Source organism: Suillus clintonianus (assembly GCF_016758775.1).
Source record: "Suillus clintonianus strain FC179 chromosome Unknown DEU56scaffold_4, whole genome shotgun sequence".
NCBI classification, from domain to species: Eukaryota; Fungi; Basidiomycota; class Agaricomycetes; order Boletales; family Suillaceae; genus Suillus; species Suillus clintonianus.
In genome coordinates, this window is record NW_024539228.1 from 205,457 (window position 1) to 222,210 (window position 16,754).

Genomic DNA, 16,754 nt, shown 5'->3' on the forward strand with positions numbered 1-16,754 from the left:
AGGAAAATAAGACTTGTTCCAAGACCAATTCACCCAAGCAGGAAATTCCAACTCCTCGACTCCTGTTGGCTAGTGAATGATCATATTAGGATATTCAGATATCCAAGACTGACCAAGCACTTACTACTAATTTGTATATCAGTATAGTGAAATCTTTGACAGCATCTACAACTTCTAAGTAGTTCTTGTCTGAGCTGAGGGTGTCCAAAAATTCAAAATATTAGAGTCTGAGGCACTTCAGCCAGTGATGCTCCAGCCAGTATAGAACCCAAGCCAGCCATTGATGTTCCAGCCTATGTAGAACTCAAGCCAACCAGGCCAGTACCTTCTTTTCTTCAAACTCTGTTTATCCTTACCTAGGTTAATTCTCATCTGAGACAGCTTTGCCTTGAGGAAAGTGACTAATCTCTTCTTTTGATTGTTCTGTATTTCTTAGTGGTGCCAGAGTGAATTAATATCCCGCACTTTCATGTGAGAGGGGTCAAATACAATGAAGTTCTTTGGAACACTACTAGCATCCAGATACTCAGATAGCTTGGCGGTGATGGTGCCTTAAGGTACATGCTTATTATTGTGGGTGAAAACCTCTGCAAACCAGCTGATCAACTCAGTGTATAGAAAGAAATGATGTGCACTTACTATATGACTCATGAAAATTTTTCATCCCAGTTCTTGCTGACCCTTGAGTCCAATGCCATCATAAGAGGGCAATAGTGCATAACTCTTGTCATCCAGGACAACTTCAGGTAGCCCACTGCCATCATATTCTTGGTCTTCAACTTCACCATCTTTATCATCATCTATTGGATTGATTATGGCCAATGAGTTGTGCACTTAATAAAAACATAAAAATAAACATATAGAACTCTGACTTTGACCACTCTGCAAAGAATTCATAACTGGTTGAAGCCCACTCTTTAGTACCGTTGGAGCTGACAAAAATCTTTTTTCTTGGCTTTCTGAGGCTGAGCATCAGGAAATTGTGCAATACCTATGTGAGCCTATATGGTCTACATACACCGTCTAGGTCGTTAGGTTTCCCCCAACTACATAGGCGCCACATAAGCACAGCTACATATGGTAGACATTCATAGGCACTATATTGTCCATAGGCATGAAGGCTATGATAGGCTCACTGTATTATCCATAGGCATGAAGGCTATGATAGGCTCAGTACGAGCTTAGGATCTGTGGTTCTGGTAGTATGATACTGAATTTGCAATGGGTACACTAATAACACAATACTAGTAATACTCCTCGTCCGATTCTACACGGCCATCCCATTCTGCGGCTGCTGCAGCGAATTCGTCTGTCGAGAAGTTCTCTGTACTGCCTCCCACGCTGAACAGATCCTCTGGAACACTTGCGTGTCGACTGTCCAGTGTCGACGTCAATCAGCTTCAAGACTACCACACAAATGTGTTGGCCTACATACCGAGCGCGTCTTAAAACCCTCTTGCAGATCTTCGGCAAAACACCGACATGCTTAGTGCCCTTGTGAAACTTGACCAGCATGTTGAAGTAAATGTCAAAGATCGTTGCGTAGCACTCCTTGTAGAAGCGCGTCTCGCTTTTTGTGCCACTGGTCCACTCCGCAATGCAAGCCTCGATCTATGAGAAGCAATCAGCATGAGATCAATGGTAGTGCAAAAATACTCACCCCAGTGAGAACGGCTGCAATGATACCCCAGCTTGCCCCACCAGTAGTCGAATCCTTGAAGTAGCTTGGTAGAGTAGCACCCAACGAGTTTTTCTTATCGTAGCACCACTTGATGACTCCGTTGACGATAATGTTGGTCTCAAATAGCCCTTTTCCAGCTTCACGATCCTGCCAGTTACAGTCAGTGCATGCCATCAAACACGGTGAATGTAAAATATAATCACCTTGCACGTGAGGAGCTTACGGTTTGCGAGGACAGTAGCTGCACGCGCCATGTTAGATTTGATGGCCTCTGGGGTTTTTCATTACTGAATCCAAACTCGGTCTCGACGGTGGGCGTAGAATAGTCATGAGGTCGCTGCGTAGATTAGAGCCGCGTTCAGTGATCTAATAACGAGTACACAGTGTGCTCCCAGTCAGACTTGTGAACCCTAATAGTAATGGTGAGATACTCACCAATTTATACGCGTCTTCATCAAAATCAATTTGAATGCCTTGAGAGCGGCAAGCGGCTGCCCATGCTTGGCCAGACCAGTCTTGCGCTTGAATGTCATTTGGATAAATGGTTGAGTTAGCGAGAATTGACTGGTAGTGACTGATGGCAAGATGGACTGTTGCGGCATAAAGTTTGTCAAAGTCGGCTGAACGAAGGCGCCCATGGGTACCACCCTCGCCCACCTGGAGGCCTTCGGTTGTTGCCAGTGACGGATAACCTGCACGTTTAATTCCAAGTCCAGAAGACGTGAGTGCACTAACACGAGGGTGTTGTGGCACTGGGGAGCTAAACAACGACAAGTCAGCAGTGTCTGCATCCACTGGTCGTCTTGATTCCAATGGGGATGATGCGGCAGGCCCATATGCTCCTGCCCATCCATTACCATAACTTGTCGTGTCAGTAGGTCCACGGGCACCACTCATTAGCCCCAATCCTCGCGCCACCGAGCAACGCTCAAGTTTAGGCGGGGTGACGATAGGTGGTGCGCACTGCTGTGGAGTAGCCAAGAGTGTTGGATCGATGACATCATCAGATGGTGGTACACGGCTCAGTGGTGCAGATGGAATGTGAGTCGACCGTTGAGTGAGTCGAGGTGTTTGGGTTGGAGCTCGTTGACGTGTTACACTGGGTTGCGCTACAGCTTTAAATGTGAACTAAAAAAAAACATGAAGATAGGACCATCTATCAATACCGGTACGCACCACGTCATCTTGATCAAATTCTGTGTCCGAATCTTGCTTTTCAGACTCGGGGTCCAATCAATGAAAGCCATTGATCTCTTCGAGTGCCTGTCGACCTCTGAGAGCTTGATGAGCATACCAATTGACCTTTCTTGCCTCTTTTTCAAGCGAGGCTTCCTCTGTAGTAAGTCAATAAGCATTGGAATGTTGTGTGTACCAAGCAAATACCTTGTGCTTGTTGTTTTGAGGTCTTGCGGCGCACTCGCGCAGTTTCGAGGGTGCCGTGATCCGTCAATTGATCGGGGATTGGTGCACTCTGCCCTTTTTTCTTGCGTCTGTTTGCAGTCATCTGACTTGTTGAGACACCGATCAGTGGTGATGGGACACTGTTGCACCAGGAAAAAAATCAAGATAAGCTTTATAGCGCAGTGCGGCAAGATGCGGGACAGGTCCAAACCTTAATTGTCCGCTGGCATGCACTGTGAGATGCGCCATACACAGTTAATATCTGCCATCAGCTCCAAGCTCAATAGAAACTGACCGTTCAACATGCCTACTTGCAAATATTGTGGCCATTGGGTCCCTACAACGTCCGGACTCAACAAGCACATCAGCAAGTCTCAAAGTTGCCGCACCAAGTGGATTGAACGGCTGCAAAACTTCAGTGTCAACGTCTTCAATCTTGGTGGAGGGCTTGCCGAGCCTCAGCCAGCAGATTTCAGTGATGGCAGCGAGGATGAACTGGACTCAGCAGACATTAATTTCACCAATGAATATGAAGCTATCCCAGAGCCCAGGCCAGACTTACCTCAAGACTCGGATCGACGAGCACAAGTTGAAGTTGAAGAGGTACCAAACAACACAGAGACTGGCCCTGCCCAAGATTTGAATGCGCATTGGATAGATCCTATCCTGCAGAGGCATTAGCAGGTGTACCTACGACAGATCAGGAGAATGTACCCACAAAGTTCCGCAGGATCCAGGATGAGTTGGAGACCAGTGATGAAGGGATGTGGGGGCCATTTCATGATGAAGACGAGTGGGAGCTTGCAAAGTGGCTCATTCAGAATGTAGGCCAGAATCAGACCGACAAATTCCTCAAGCTTCCAATTGTGAGTTGCCTAACTGGACCGTGCTTCTTTTTCTAAAATGAATTCCTTACCAAGATCAAAGACCGGACCTGGCCCTTCGTATACCACCAACAAGGCATTCTTGAAAAAGATTGATGGCCTTCCCACGAAACCTCCAGACTGGCACTGCGATATCGTCAAAGTCGCTGGAGATCTAGTTGACGGAGACGGTGAGATGTTGACGACAGAGTTGGAGTTGTGGCGGCGGGATCCAGTGGAATGCGTTCGCGAGCTCATAGGAAACCCGGCCTTCAAGGAGTTTATGGCCTATGCACCCGAACAAGCTTATGAAGACACCCAGGGCAAGAGTCGGATATACGACAATATGTGGACCTGTGACTGGTGGTAGGAGACGCAGGTGAGCCATAAGTCAAGTAAACTTGAAGCCTGCTAATCAATCAATTGAACAGGGTAAATTAACACCTGGTGCAACAATAGCACCTCTCATCCTCACCTCTGATAAAACCAGTCTGTCTCAATTTCGTGGCAACAAGTCAGCGTGGCCTGTCTATATGACCATTGGCAACATTGAGAAGGCCACTCGTCGAAAACCACGCTTGCACGCCACCATCTTGATTGGATATTTGCCGGTAGCCAAGCTGGACTGCTTTAGTAAAGCCACGCAGTCAGTTGCAGGCTATCGACTTTTCCATGAGTGTATGTGGCGTCTTTTGCAACCCTTGATCGCAGCGGGACGTGAGGGGGTTGAGATGGTCTGTGCTGACGGGAGGGTGCGTCGAGTGCATCCTATACTAGCGGCATATGTCGCTGACCATCCTGAGCAGTGCCTTGTCGCATGCACGAAGGAAAGTTTTTGCCCCAAGTGCCGTGTTCATCGAGACGATCAAGGAGAACTTCTCACATCCCTTCTACGGGACCCTGACCAGACAATGACGATCCTGGCACACAAGCAATCAGGCCGGAGAGTCGCAGCTTACGCTCGAGAAGGCCTACGTCCTGTCTACCATCCTTTCTGGGCAGATCTGCCCCACGCCAACATCTTCGCGAGTGTCACACCGGACATACTACATCAACTCCACAAAGGAGTCTTCCACGACCATCTTTTGAAATGGTGTACCGAGATAGCGGGGGAAGAACAAATTGATGAGTGCTTTTGCATGATGACTCACTATCCTGGCCTTCAATATTTCTCCAAAGGCATTTCCCTTGTGTCACAGTGGACGGGGACAGAGCACCGCGAAATGCAGCAGGTTTTTTTGGGTGTACTCGCAGGCGCAGTTCAACCCACAGTATTCCGTGCTGCACGAGCTGTGCTAGAGTTTATTTATTATGCTCAATATCACGCTCACACCTCGCAGACACTTGACGCCCTCCAAAACGCGCTGGATGAATTCCACGCACACAAGCACATATTCACAGATCTTGGGGTGTGCGACAACTTCAATATTCCCAAGCTTCACTCTATGATGCACTATGTCGACTCAATCAAGTCCCGAGGTTCTGCAGACGGCTTCAACACAGAATTCCCAGAACGTTTGCACATCGATTTCGCCAAAAATGCTTACCAGGCGACTAACAAGCGAGATTATGTAGCACAGATGACGAAGTGGTTGATGCGACAGGAGATGGTTGATCAGTTCACAGCCTACCTCGACTGGCGGTTGCAGAGATTTGGTGAGGACTTGGAGCCAGCAACCGGTGGAGATGAGGAGGACAACAACAACGAAGAGATGCCAACCACCACGCCTACGAACGGTGACGAAGGATCAACCACCCAGCCCATTCCAGTATCAACACACATCCTCCCATCCCGTCCTTCATTCAAGGCATTGACTGTCGCTACTATCACACGCACGTTCAGCACTTTCAATTTTTTGCCAGCATTGACTCAATTTCTTCGGCTCAATGTAGTACCTGCCAACAGCGGACTCATTGTCAGCGAATGGGATCGGTTCCACGCTTATCGACGACTCTCCATCCTGTATGAGAAGCTACCCGCCGTTCACATGACCAATGGTCTCGATCGCATTCGTGCTACTCCCCCAACTGCACCAGCTGGTCGTTCCTCTGGTACTGTTGGCAAATTTGATACTGTGCTTGTGTGAGTTGCAGGAGATACTAATGTGCACACTCAAGGGACTGCATTAGAAGGTCAGTGTCTTGCTTCATCGAGTCGTCTACGTGTTTCTGATTCGTGCTCGCACCTAGGTCTTCAAGTCGCACAACTGCGGTTGATTTTCGAGCTTCCGCGTCACCTCACAATTGTCGGTCAACCGAATCCGAGTCAACTGGCGTATGTTGAATGGTTCCAGCCTTTTTGTGCGCGAGATGAAGTGTTTCAAATGCACGCCATGACTCGTGCTTATGCTGGTCGTGCCCCCCGCTCTTCTATCATCCCACTGTCGAGCATTGTTCACAGTTGTCATCTTATTCCGAAATTTGGTACTCAAGTGGACAGGAGTTGGTCTGCAGCACATGTGTTGGACAGTTGTAAGACATTCTACCTTAATTCATGGATAGATATGTACACTTTTTACAAATTGCACAACAACTAATATCATACAAGTTTGATTATATCGTGTGCAGCAAGTTCGACCTCTAACAGTTGTGCTTTGCGAGCCGCTTTGCAATACCTCACTTCGGCATCCCACCACTGTTCAACAATCCTGTGCATGTAATTTTGAGAGACCACGACGGGTGCTGGATTTTGGCGCCGGTAGGGAGGTGCAGGAGTCTTTGGTGAAATGGAGGGGGGGATGGGGGTCTGATGAATGTCGTTGAAGACACCGAGACCGGAGTGCGCACTGGCAGCCTGGTTGGAAGAATTTTGCAGCCGCTTCTCGATTTCCTCCAATGGGATGCAACGGATGAGTTCCCGTTTGGGCCTGCAACATTTGGATCAGTCTGATTGTGCTGGTCGCACCAAAAGAAGGTAAATATCATACCTTTTGACATCTGTTGTTGTCTCTCCAGTGATGGTCTCTGAGTCTGGGGAGTGCGAGCGAAGACTAGAGGCTGGTGAGGTGCGTATTGGTTTGAAATATTGTGATGCTTACCACTTAATGTTTTCTTTATCTGAGTGGGCCATTGTGCAAGAGGTCGGCGTGGATCGTTGATGTAGATGAAAGAAAACTTGCGCGAGGTACCGTCGTTTGATTTTGTTGAATTGTTTTGTATTCATTGGTGTCTACAATACCTACACGGCAAGACAACTAGCTTCACCGGCGGTTGGCCCAGAAATCTTGTAGCTAGGATGACACTAGACGTGATTGAGTGCAAAAAGGATCCGCTGGCTTCTGTATAATCAAATGCAAAGTGCGACACTGTGTGTGATAGCAAAGCTCAATTCATCCTAGTGTTGTCCCACGGGTGACGTGACTTTGAACCTCAGGACATCTTGAACTTTAGCTGCCGGTCGCAATATCATTTTTATCCAGTGGACGTTGGTAAACGAAACCTGATTACTGGCTGTCCTGAACATGAACGTTAATGAGCTGCTGCACTAGTAATTTTAATCAGACGAGCCCACTGTGCACCTGCCTAGTAAACCCCTGCCCATGAAGAACAGCTCAATGGCATTAGATAGCATTTGGCTTCATGCCAAGATTGGCACAGTATGAGTTATTGTGTAGTGTTTATCTTCATACCGAGATCAGCGTAGTACGAGTCACCGTGTAGTGTCGATCTTCATGCTCAAATTTATGCAGTACTAGTTATTAGCTTCTGACAGTGCACCCGCTAGAGTTATTGTAAGAATTGAATATCATCCTTCATTGACTGGGGACATTTCCGTCAGGACGTTTTCGGAATCCATGCATGATTATGATTCAAAGGACTACAGTATTGAAAATTAAGATCATAGTGAATGTGTTACTAACAGTCTATAAGCTATGTACAGCTGCCAGCCCCAGTCAAATGGCAAGCCTCAAAATGTCATCCATACTTCCCAAGGCATTCAGGTTTGAATCAGCTGCAGCGGGAGAATTCGCGCGTGATCTGTAAGCCTCTGGAACCGCGACATCGACCATAAATGGATTTTGAACAATCTGCCGCTGATAACGCTGCACGTCTAGCTCAACGGTATATGTGATGTACCTAAGTATAGGTCAGCTCAACATTCAATCAAATGATCAGAAAAAACATACGCGGACCAGCCTGGTGACCCCCATGAATCTCCCCACTGCTTCTGTCTAGCTTCAAACCACATCTCGACCTTGGACCAGAAGTCCTCGCCTTTGGCAGTGTGTCCAGCATGACCACGTTTTCGCTTCTTCTTTGCTGGTTCTGCAACAGAGGAGTCCCCACCATTGTCTTCTGTTGGTACCGTGGTGGAAGTTTCATCTTCATCCTCTGCGCGATCAAGCAGATCAGGATTTTCATATGCGAAGCGACACTGTAATACAGAACACAGTGAGATAAGAGTAGACGGTACAGGGGAAACACTGTACTAAAATAGCCAATCGGGAGCATGTCGCATGTCCGAGGTCCGAATTCCCGCCCGCACGACAAAAACGAGTTGAACTGTCGTAGATAAAATCAGACAATGTACTGGTGTCATCACCAATGACACTGTCACGGATCTGAATGGAGGAGGCCTATTAGTTGAGAACACGAGAGATATCAGCCTTGTACACACCAGCTCATGAAAAGCATTTCGTATGCTCGAACACTGGCGTTTAATGAAAGCCATCAGATAGCGCTCTCTAGCTGGGTTGCCATATATATTCGTGAGTTTGAAGGCTCCATGATCTTCATACAAACATGCCTGTGATATTAAACAATGAGTTAGAGTAACATATAATAATTTGGGACTTACCGCCACGTCAAAATAAAGCGACATGAAGGTGATCCTGTTGGCATCGAAAATAAGATCACCCGCAATAATTCGTATGTTCATCTGTAAACGTGAGACTTCTGAATAAAGATGTGGGAACATCACACACTTGTTGCTCAGGACTGAGTGAGAAAGTGGCTTCAAGACGAATTTGAAGATCGGCGAGAAGGTGTTGCGTAGAAAGATGTGATGCGGCTATCAAGTGTTGTTCTTTGAGAAGGCAGAAAATACCGCCAAGGAGATACGTTCGTGTTGCAAGGTCAGGTTTGCTGAGCCCACGTCCAAGCTACAATACAATGTCAGTTTCATTCAAGTACTACATATAAGAAAAATTAAATTTTTGGCGGATCTTGGCAAATCCGTGTAGGTTCCCTCGCAAGTCCCATTCCATATCACCAAAGCCAAATTGGTTTGCAAGTGCGTCCACAAAGAGGGCAGACAATTCATCCACATATAATTGAGGGTCAATTTGTGGTTGATGTGAACTTGAATCTGGAGATCTGGCATGTCGGGAGCTTGGGCTTGCACTCAACAGCGAAGGGCTTGCAGGCTGAGAACCGGAAGGTGGAAGGGAGAAATCAAAGGTTGTGAGTGACCGTGGCTGGGCACCAGAAGGTGGAACGGAATATTCAAAAGACATTCTCGGATACAGTGGGTGAAAATGAATGAATGACTGACTCGAGGACAAGTTGCTGGAGACTGCTGAATTCAACAAGTCTGATAAATCCCTTTATACAAAACTCACCTTACAGTGGGTTCCATATGGAATCAATGAACGAGGTTTGGCTGTGCATATAATTTCTGTTTTGCTGTTGTAATGGGGGGCGTGTTCAACGTTCAACATTAATTCCACCAAGTCCCGTGATTACCAAGAATCAATCGAGGACTCGGAAACACAACAAAAATCATGGCAAAGGTACTAATATACGTTAAAGAACATGCTCGTAAGGACGTCATACTGTTAATGATAGCAGATGATATGTAGAAGGGGATATGTTACTAAGTAATGGGTTGTCATACTCGTAGAGACTGTATATGATTGTGTTGCTGTAATGATGTATGAACTTGATGACCGTGTCCACCTCGTCCACGCGGCCTACGTGCTGATGTAGATGCCAAAGAAGCTCCACTCGTGGTGTCATCAGTACTACATGTCCGAATCTCCCTTGCAGCACCCTCGAGAATCACAAGGTTCATATCTGGTTCTTGAATTGGTGTTCGAAGACCCTGCATGTGCTTTGCATCATGCATTTGCGCAGTGTTGAGGATGAAGTCACCAGGGTCCCCACTATGATGTATTACGAGCTTTGTTTTTGAGGTCTTGGCCTGTTCTTCGTAAATGAACTCAGTGTCGGAAGCTGCACATTTGTACACTTGACATTGATGCTGTAGGTTTGCAGTGCATAAAATTTGCTTTCATGAAACGGAGATTCAGTGATAACACAGGTTTATGTGGATAAATCACAAACCTCGATAGGATAAAGTAAAAATCTGCCATGTGCCTTTACAGCAGGCATGGAGTAAGGTGCAACTGCTTCACCAATAATTCCACGTTCAAGCAGAACTGCATCTGGACGCAGAAGTATATCTGCATCTGAATCTTTACGTTGAATTAGTTCTCGTACACACGCTACTATGGGAGACTGTCCTGGCGTCTGATTGACCACAAGGACCCAATCTCCGATTTTACAAATATCTCCATTAAAAAGAACAACGGACTTGCAAGTTCGGAAATTATTTCCTTCCAGAATGTTACGTGGAAGTGATGCGAGTGCATCAGGGAAATGTTGCCCTGTCTCGGTTGCTGTGTATGTTCGGAGTGGTAGGCTGTCACGAAGGCAATGACCTAAGGACATCAATACTTAGTATACAATTCCCACAACTGGAGTTCATCAAATTTTACCATATTTCGTAGTGTCTTGTAGAGTGTCGAGTCCAAGATAATCTGTGATAATATTTGGTCGTTGAATAAGGCTCAATGGGCCCTTCCCAACAACGACTTTGTCCTCCGACTTGGGTGGTCCATGCATGCCTGACAAAGGATTGGAGACTTCAAGTTGGATGGGGCCACCAGAGTTGTGGGCTTCGGTATTGAGGTTACGGATGAGTATCTGTGCCCCCGAGAGTATATGACGAATCCGACTTCCTTGGGCAAAAGAATGTGCAATATCTCGAGAAGGAGCACGACGGTTCGAGTGGATGCTCTTCGCACGGATGACTGCATTGAAGGATTCAAAAGACTCTGTTGCAAACAAAGCGGCTGGTCCAAATCATTGAATATGATCAACATGCAATATTATATGAAACTTGGGTTTGTTGAACCATCGAGGGGTCCACGCAGCAGTGCGTGCAAGAAAGTTGTCAATGGCAATTCTGAGATTGTTCTGAACATGACTTAGCGTGAATATGACTGCTACGACAAGACCGAAAACGTGACACCCACCAGATGTTCTGCAGAATTATCAATTTGAGGCTGCCAAACAAGTGGTATCAAGTTCGACAGAGCAACCCAGGTATCATAGCAATCTTTGGGTACCAAGTCATGGAGCACAAAGGGTGTGATCTGTGCAATGGCCCGAAAATCACGACCAACAAGAGATCCTGTGTACTGAACAAGGGTGTGGCCATTAAGACGACTGAGTCCGAGACCTGCAACGTCGACAGAAGAGATGCGAGTCTCCAAAAGCTCGCGCTTCAACTTGTTTTTCCCGATCCATATTGAGATCGCATCACACCAAAAATATTTGACAAATCCAAGAAGGATGGTGTGCAAGATTTCCACAGGTGTGCCTGTGTGGGGATCGAGACCTGAGATATTAATGAAGTCAATCCCAACATGCTATTGATATATAAAAAAACAGCTGAAAGACCTTTGATTCGCCACACAGGACTGATAACATTTTCAGGCAATGTCTCTTTTACTCTGTCGAGAGCTTCCTGCTTTGCACTATTGCCTCCACGAATTTTGCTGTATGATTCAGCTAGACAATTCAGGAATGAGTCGAGGAAAGTATCCTTGATGCCGGTGGAAGTTTTTCTTTGCTTGATCCTGCTCTGGTTCCCAACCGTCGATGCATCAACAAACATGGACTTAAGTTCAGCGACAGTTTCGTCCTTGCAACGTGCTTCTCCTATCTGCAATACATGTCAAACAATTAGATGTTACGAGTCCACCAACCACTTATATTCAAACATTACCTTGACGAACCGCTTAGCACGAGTTACTAACTCTTCCATAGTCTCTTTTCTTCGTTTCTGTGCAGAATTTTGAGGTTGGTTGTCATGGGATTCAGGCTCGCTGCCACTAACCTCCTCGCCTATGCCATTGTCACCATCTTCGGGTTGCATGGCATCTGCTCGTCCAGAATTACTCTCCTTCCCCACTGCCTCGCGACCCTTCACTTTGCAGACGCGGCAAAAATATTTCCCCATTGAACCAATGTGACATGCCATTTCACTTTGCATAGGGTTGTCTCCGAGCAAGGCCAACACTGAAGGAATTACAAGAACATATTCCTCGTGGACACAGTCCCAGGCCCAGATACCGTGCTTCCATGCATCTCTATTTTTTGTTTAAATCAATATTTCTGCTCTTCTGCTCATAATCAATCTTACTTACTCAAGTTGATTGACAATGCCGTCTAACATCTCGAGTGGAGGGGCAAGATTTGAAGTACAAAGAAAATGGACATTGTACTCTTGATGGACCGCTGCTCGCGGCAATCCTGCAGGTGTAAAAAGAAAGGAATTATGCTTGTTCCACTTTTTTGACAAGTTGCCTGACGTGTCGTCACAGTATAACCAGATAGGCATCGCATATACACAAGCACCAGAAGCCCGAACACACCATCAATTCCCTTTGGCAGGATTAGTCAGTGTCCATGGCTGCAATTCGCCATTTGGTTCACATTCGACACCTAAGGAGATCTCAATGGCGCGTAACAGCAGAAGGAAGAAAATATTTTACCATAGATCTGGCATGCACGAGGTAGTCCAGACGTCGCCTCACTCAAACTCCAATTTTTGAACGATACAAGGAGGTCATCTTCCGAGACCTCAAACGATTCAAATTGTCGTACAACCCACCCACAGCTTTCATGAGTGACTGGCTGCAATCGCCAAGCCCTCGCATACATTTTCTTGCAATGGGTGAACCAGCGAAACGGCATACAGGCTTGGCCACTGGTTAGCAGTGCAGGTTCGAACACAAAGAAATCTTGATTTTGCAGTCTAACGACGGGCGTAAGCAGCTCTGGATCAAGTTCCTCGAGCCAGTGTTTGGCTTGCCAAGTTTCATTCAGTTTCGGACCAGCATCTTCAGGGTAAAAGTGCAGCAGTGGGTGAACCCGAGGATTCATCATTTCCTTCAAAGAGTACTGAGTATGTAATTATTTTCGTCTTTGCAGGACAACGCACCTGCTGAATAAGGTCAGCCAATGAGTTGACATAGTATCTATGCCCAAGAGCACCGTCATAAGGAATCGAGCGGATGCCACACAATCTTTGAATTGTGTCTTGAACACATTTGACAGACTTTACAGAAGGCACGTTATTCACATTATTGACCCGAAGTAGCCACAGCAAAATATCAATTTGTCGCTCTGAAAAAACTGAACGTGGGAGGTGCATGAGAATATTGAGCGTGCATGTCTATAGACCTGTTGGATCAACAACTGTAGTAGGCAAGTTAATACAGACAACTTACAATCTTATCTGGCCATGGAAACCACTCCTCGTTGACAATATGTTGTCGAGAATGATTTTGATCCCAGCCAGTTCCAGCTCGGATGTCAGTGTTGTCAGTGCCATCATCTGCTCAAAATTCAAGTGAGCTACACAGTACGATGTGAATTAAAAGCAGTGTACCGTCATGCTGCATCCGCCTCGTATTAGAGAATCCCTCATCTTCTGACATCTCAGCTGCCTGATCATCCAAGAGGTCACCTTCATCCAAAAAGTCGCTCAACCCTTGAGCAATCATTGCCTTCATGACCGCGGGAACAGATTTTTCGAAATTGTCGCTGTTATCTCCACCGCCAATGTCACCAGCCGTTGTGGCAAAATAGTCGAAGATGTTGTCCGCTGAGTCGCCGCCCACTGGCAGCTCAGAATTAGGAGTGGCCATGTCATCCAGCAGCAGATGAAGTCCCGCAATGGACTTTGCATTCGCAGATTGAGCTTTGGCTTCCGCTGAGCCGTCCATGCAATGCTGCTGTTTTTTCAAGTGATATTTGATGGAATCTTGATGTGTTCTTGTCCTCTCGTGTACCTTTGCTGCCCGCCGAGTATGAGACTTGTTGTCCTGGCAAAGGCTGCAGACCCATTTGTCCCCAACGACAGGTGTCCAAACTACAATGATCAAGATCTTGGGTGTCAATAATCAGTTGCAAACTTATCGAGATCGCCTCATACCATCAGGGTGGGGAAATTCTCCATCGGGCATAGCGAGCTGAGGACAGACCTGTGGATAAAATGGTTATCACACTAACAGACAATAGAGCAACAGCACAAGGATGATTATTGGAAGCCCTTCGTAAGATAGTACCTACACGACAGAACTGCTGAGTAACACTGTCCACAGGATAGATGGCTTTCGGCCATGGTGAACTGACCGAATGAGCCTGTTGAATGAGTAGCTCTTGTGCTGAGAGCAGATCGACGAGAGCCCAACGATAAGTGGAAGAAGTCCCAGGTAGACTGAGCTCACAAGGCGGAGTCGCAGAATGGCGTAGTTCCTAAGATGGGTCGCTTTCGGCCGATGGTCAAAATGCTTACCCATCCCAGGTTGGACTTCGAATGAACCTGAGGCCATCCGCTTGGCGACTCCCGGACAATTGAACATTAATGTTTCGTCATTTTTTATGATCCACCGACGGAGCATATTCCTGCTCAGTGCTCTATCCTTATTGAAAACGGTACGAGACACATAATTTATTTATATTGAGTGCAAAAATGATCAGGTTGACCTCGGGCTCAAATAACTTCTTACTGTGTAGGCGTCCTACCAGGTGCCTACCAAAAATGGACTGTCTACGTAGGTATATGTAGGTTGGACCTGCCTATGTGAATTTCGGGTTTTCCTGATGAGATTCATGATCATCAGGGATTGATGGGATTGGTGCGCTGGCATCAGTAGAAGCTCCAGCAGTATTTTCATCCTATTAGTTGTAAAATTAGACAAACCGATCATTCAATATAAAATGACTTACCTCGTGCATATGATCATGATCAAACATATGATCATTGTTGACATCCATCCGATCTTCAGGACTTAGTCGACGAGCATTGTGACTCGTATCTCCGCCTTCTTGTGAGGAAGCTGCATTGGGAGCCGTAACACATTGCCTTTTTTTCTTCCGGCGCATTTGCTTCTCCAGACGGCGCTGCTGTTTATAGATGTCAACATCCAGGCTCTTACTGGCATCACACCGAGCCTCGTGATTACTGAGGCTTTTCTGAGACATGAAAACCTTTGCGCACCTGAGGCAGGTGAGGCCATCCATAGGATGCACACTCAGCCCAACATGAACACGAACTTTAGAATTTATATTGCATCATAAATAGAAAAACAAATTCATAAAACTTAGTGTCAATATGTATTAGATCTAGATGACCCTGCTTCCTGCAACTCTTCTCCAAATGAGTCTACTAACTCCCAGTCTAAGTCCTTGAAGTTGCCTGCGCCGCATGGTCCAGCTATCACCACAGTATCACCACCTGTATGGTATGTGAGCATCCTTAAGATATGACAAACACACCTATTCCAGTCTGTGGATGAAGCAATTGATGCTTCTGATCAAGCAATTGGTGCACAATCATGATCATGGACTCGGATATGATGAAGAGATATGTCTGACTTAGAGATTGAGCACATACAAGTTGGGTCATGTGATTTCGGAGATTGAAATTTGCCTTTGTTGATTAGATTCTGATCACACGCTTCTACTGATATCATTGCATCATATCTTAAGCATGCCGCACAAACAATGTTCCAGATCCCCCTCAGGTTCAGAGAGCGACACCAGCAGCGACTCATCTATTTCCTCACTGGATCGCTTGCAACCTCGCCCTAAGAAGTTGTCCAAAAAATGCGGGCACAAACCTGATAAAGGTGATCGAGAAGTCAAGTAAGTTTTATATTATATTCAAATTCCTTGCGCCTTGCGCTGAGATTCACTAATATAATCTATGATCAGGAGAACTAAGATCTCGAAGGAGAACAACTCCAAATTTGAGGTGCAAGAGGAGTATCTTGCGGCTGCACATGCCATGGCACGTTGCATCGATCTGTTTTGCAACGTGGAGAAACTCCTAAGGGTAGGTCTACTCCTACAGCAAGAGCAGGCCGCAGAGAATGGAGAATTGGAGGAGTCAGAGGCTGAGTGTGAATCCCGTCAGAAAAGGCTTGCAAGTCTGTAAGTCCGAATTTTCGTTTTGCAAATTCTATACTAAGATGTCTGTTTTTTTTTAAGTTCATCCAATACCCTCGATCAGTACAGGTGCAACTATCAGCAGTTGCTTCTTTACTCAGTTTGTTTCTGTATGTGGCGTGGCAATGTGTGACTTACGGTGACAATCAGTGATGTGTTCGTGACATGTCCTTGGCCGGCGGCAGCGCTGGGCAGTGTTGTCATCACAATCGACTGTGACTAACAACAATGTTGACTGTCCAATTCACAACCTTCGTGCTTCACTACTCCAAACCGTGACCTGCAGCTGTTTGCTGCACTACCTGGTGCTGGCCCTGTTGCAGACATCCAACATGGATGCATGATCTCTGTCAACTTCTTAGTACTGGACCTTGACTCGACCATGTGCCATTCCCTTGGCTCCTTGCACGGCCCTCCTGCTCTCGAGGCTCTTGCTGTTCATTACTGGCCATCAGATCTTATTAATTTTGTTCACTGTAGTCTGTAATAAATACATGTTGAATGATTTTAGTCCATGAGAAAGTACAATTTTCATTTATTGAAATGGTAGAATACTTGAGCTC

The 16,754-nt window shown here is 46.2% G+C and overlaps 5 protein-coding genes across 5 annotated transcripts; 1 reads left to right on the forward strand and 4 right to left on the reverse strand.

The window, feature by feature from the left end:
* Positions 1–1,244: 1,244 nt before the first annotated feature.
* DEU56DRAFT_907006 (uncharacterized protein) lies at positions 1,245–3,185 on the reverse strand (the record flags this gene model as incomplete). Its single annotated transcript, XM_041356867.1, has 9 exons — positions 1,245–1,374; positions 1,436–1,611; positions 1,661–1,828; positions 1,885–1,922; positions 1,981–2,047; positions 2,117–2,809; positions 2,858–2,889; positions 2,953–3,015; positions 3,065–3,185. 9 exons carry the CDS (start codon positions 3,183–3,185, stop codon positions 1,245–1,247), a joined length of 1,488 nt encoding a protein of 495 aa, XP_041214297.1.
* Positions 3,186–3,385: 200 nt separating this feature from the next.
* Positions 3,386–6,482, forward strand: DEU56DRAFT_868198 (Zn-finger domain-containing protein; the record flags this gene model as incomplete). The annotated part of the gene is made up of 7 exons (XM_041355468.1): positions 3,386–3,685; positions 3,757–3,948; positions 4,010–4,311; positions 4,337–4,472; positions 4,500–4,578; positions 4,603–6,028; positions 6,101–6,482. 7 exons carry the CDS (start codon positions 3,386–3,388, stop codon positions 6,480–6,482), a joined length of 2,817 nt encoding a protein of 938 aa, XP_041214298.1.
* A 2-nt stretch (positions 6,483–6,484) lies between these two features.
* Positions 6,485–7,015, reverse strand: DEU56DRAFT_751291 (uncharacterized protein; the record flags this gene model as incomplete). The annotated part of the gene is made up of 3 exons (XM_041349567.1): positions 6,485–6,812; positions 6,873–6,935; positions 6,984–7,015. 3 exons carry the CDS (start codon positions 7,013–7,015, stop codon positions 6,485–6,487), a joined length of 423 nt encoding a protein of 140 aa, XP_041214299.1.
* An 823-nt stretch (positions 7,016–7,838) lies between these two features.
* DEU56DRAFT_751292 (uncharacterized protein) lies at positions 7,839–9,401 on the reverse strand (the record flags this gene model as incomplete). Its single annotated transcript, XM_041349568.1, has 7 exons — positions 7,839–8,022; positions 8,073–8,320; positions 8,376–8,522; positions 8,564–8,692; positions 8,744–8,824; positions 8,871–9,030; positions 9,079–9,401. 7 exons carry the CDS (start codon positions 9,399–9,401, stop codon positions 7,839–7,841), a joined length of 1,272 nt encoding a protein of 423 aa, XP_041214300.1.
* A 374-nt stretch (positions 9,402–9,775) lies between these two features.
* Positions 9,776–15,225, reverse strand: DEU56DRAFT_751293 (uncharacterized protein; the record flags this gene model as incomplete). Its single annotated transcript, XM_041349569.1, has 16 exons — positions 9,776–10,147; positions 10,231–10,565; positions 10,665–11,021; positions 11,201–11,569; positions 11,632–11,896; positions 11,960–12,016; positions 12,071–12,323; positions 12,381–12,486; positions 12,729–13,125; positions 13,178–13,411; positions 13,467–13,573; positions 13,628–14,110; positions 14,174–14,222; positions 14,374–14,405; positions 14,537–14,663; positions 14,971–15,225. The coding sequence occupies 16 exons, from the start codon at positions 15,223–15,225 to the stop codon at positions 9,776–9,778; spliced, it is 3,798 nt and encodes a 1,265-aa protein (XP_041214301.1).
* Positions 15,226–16,754: the final 1,529 nt, after the last annotated feature.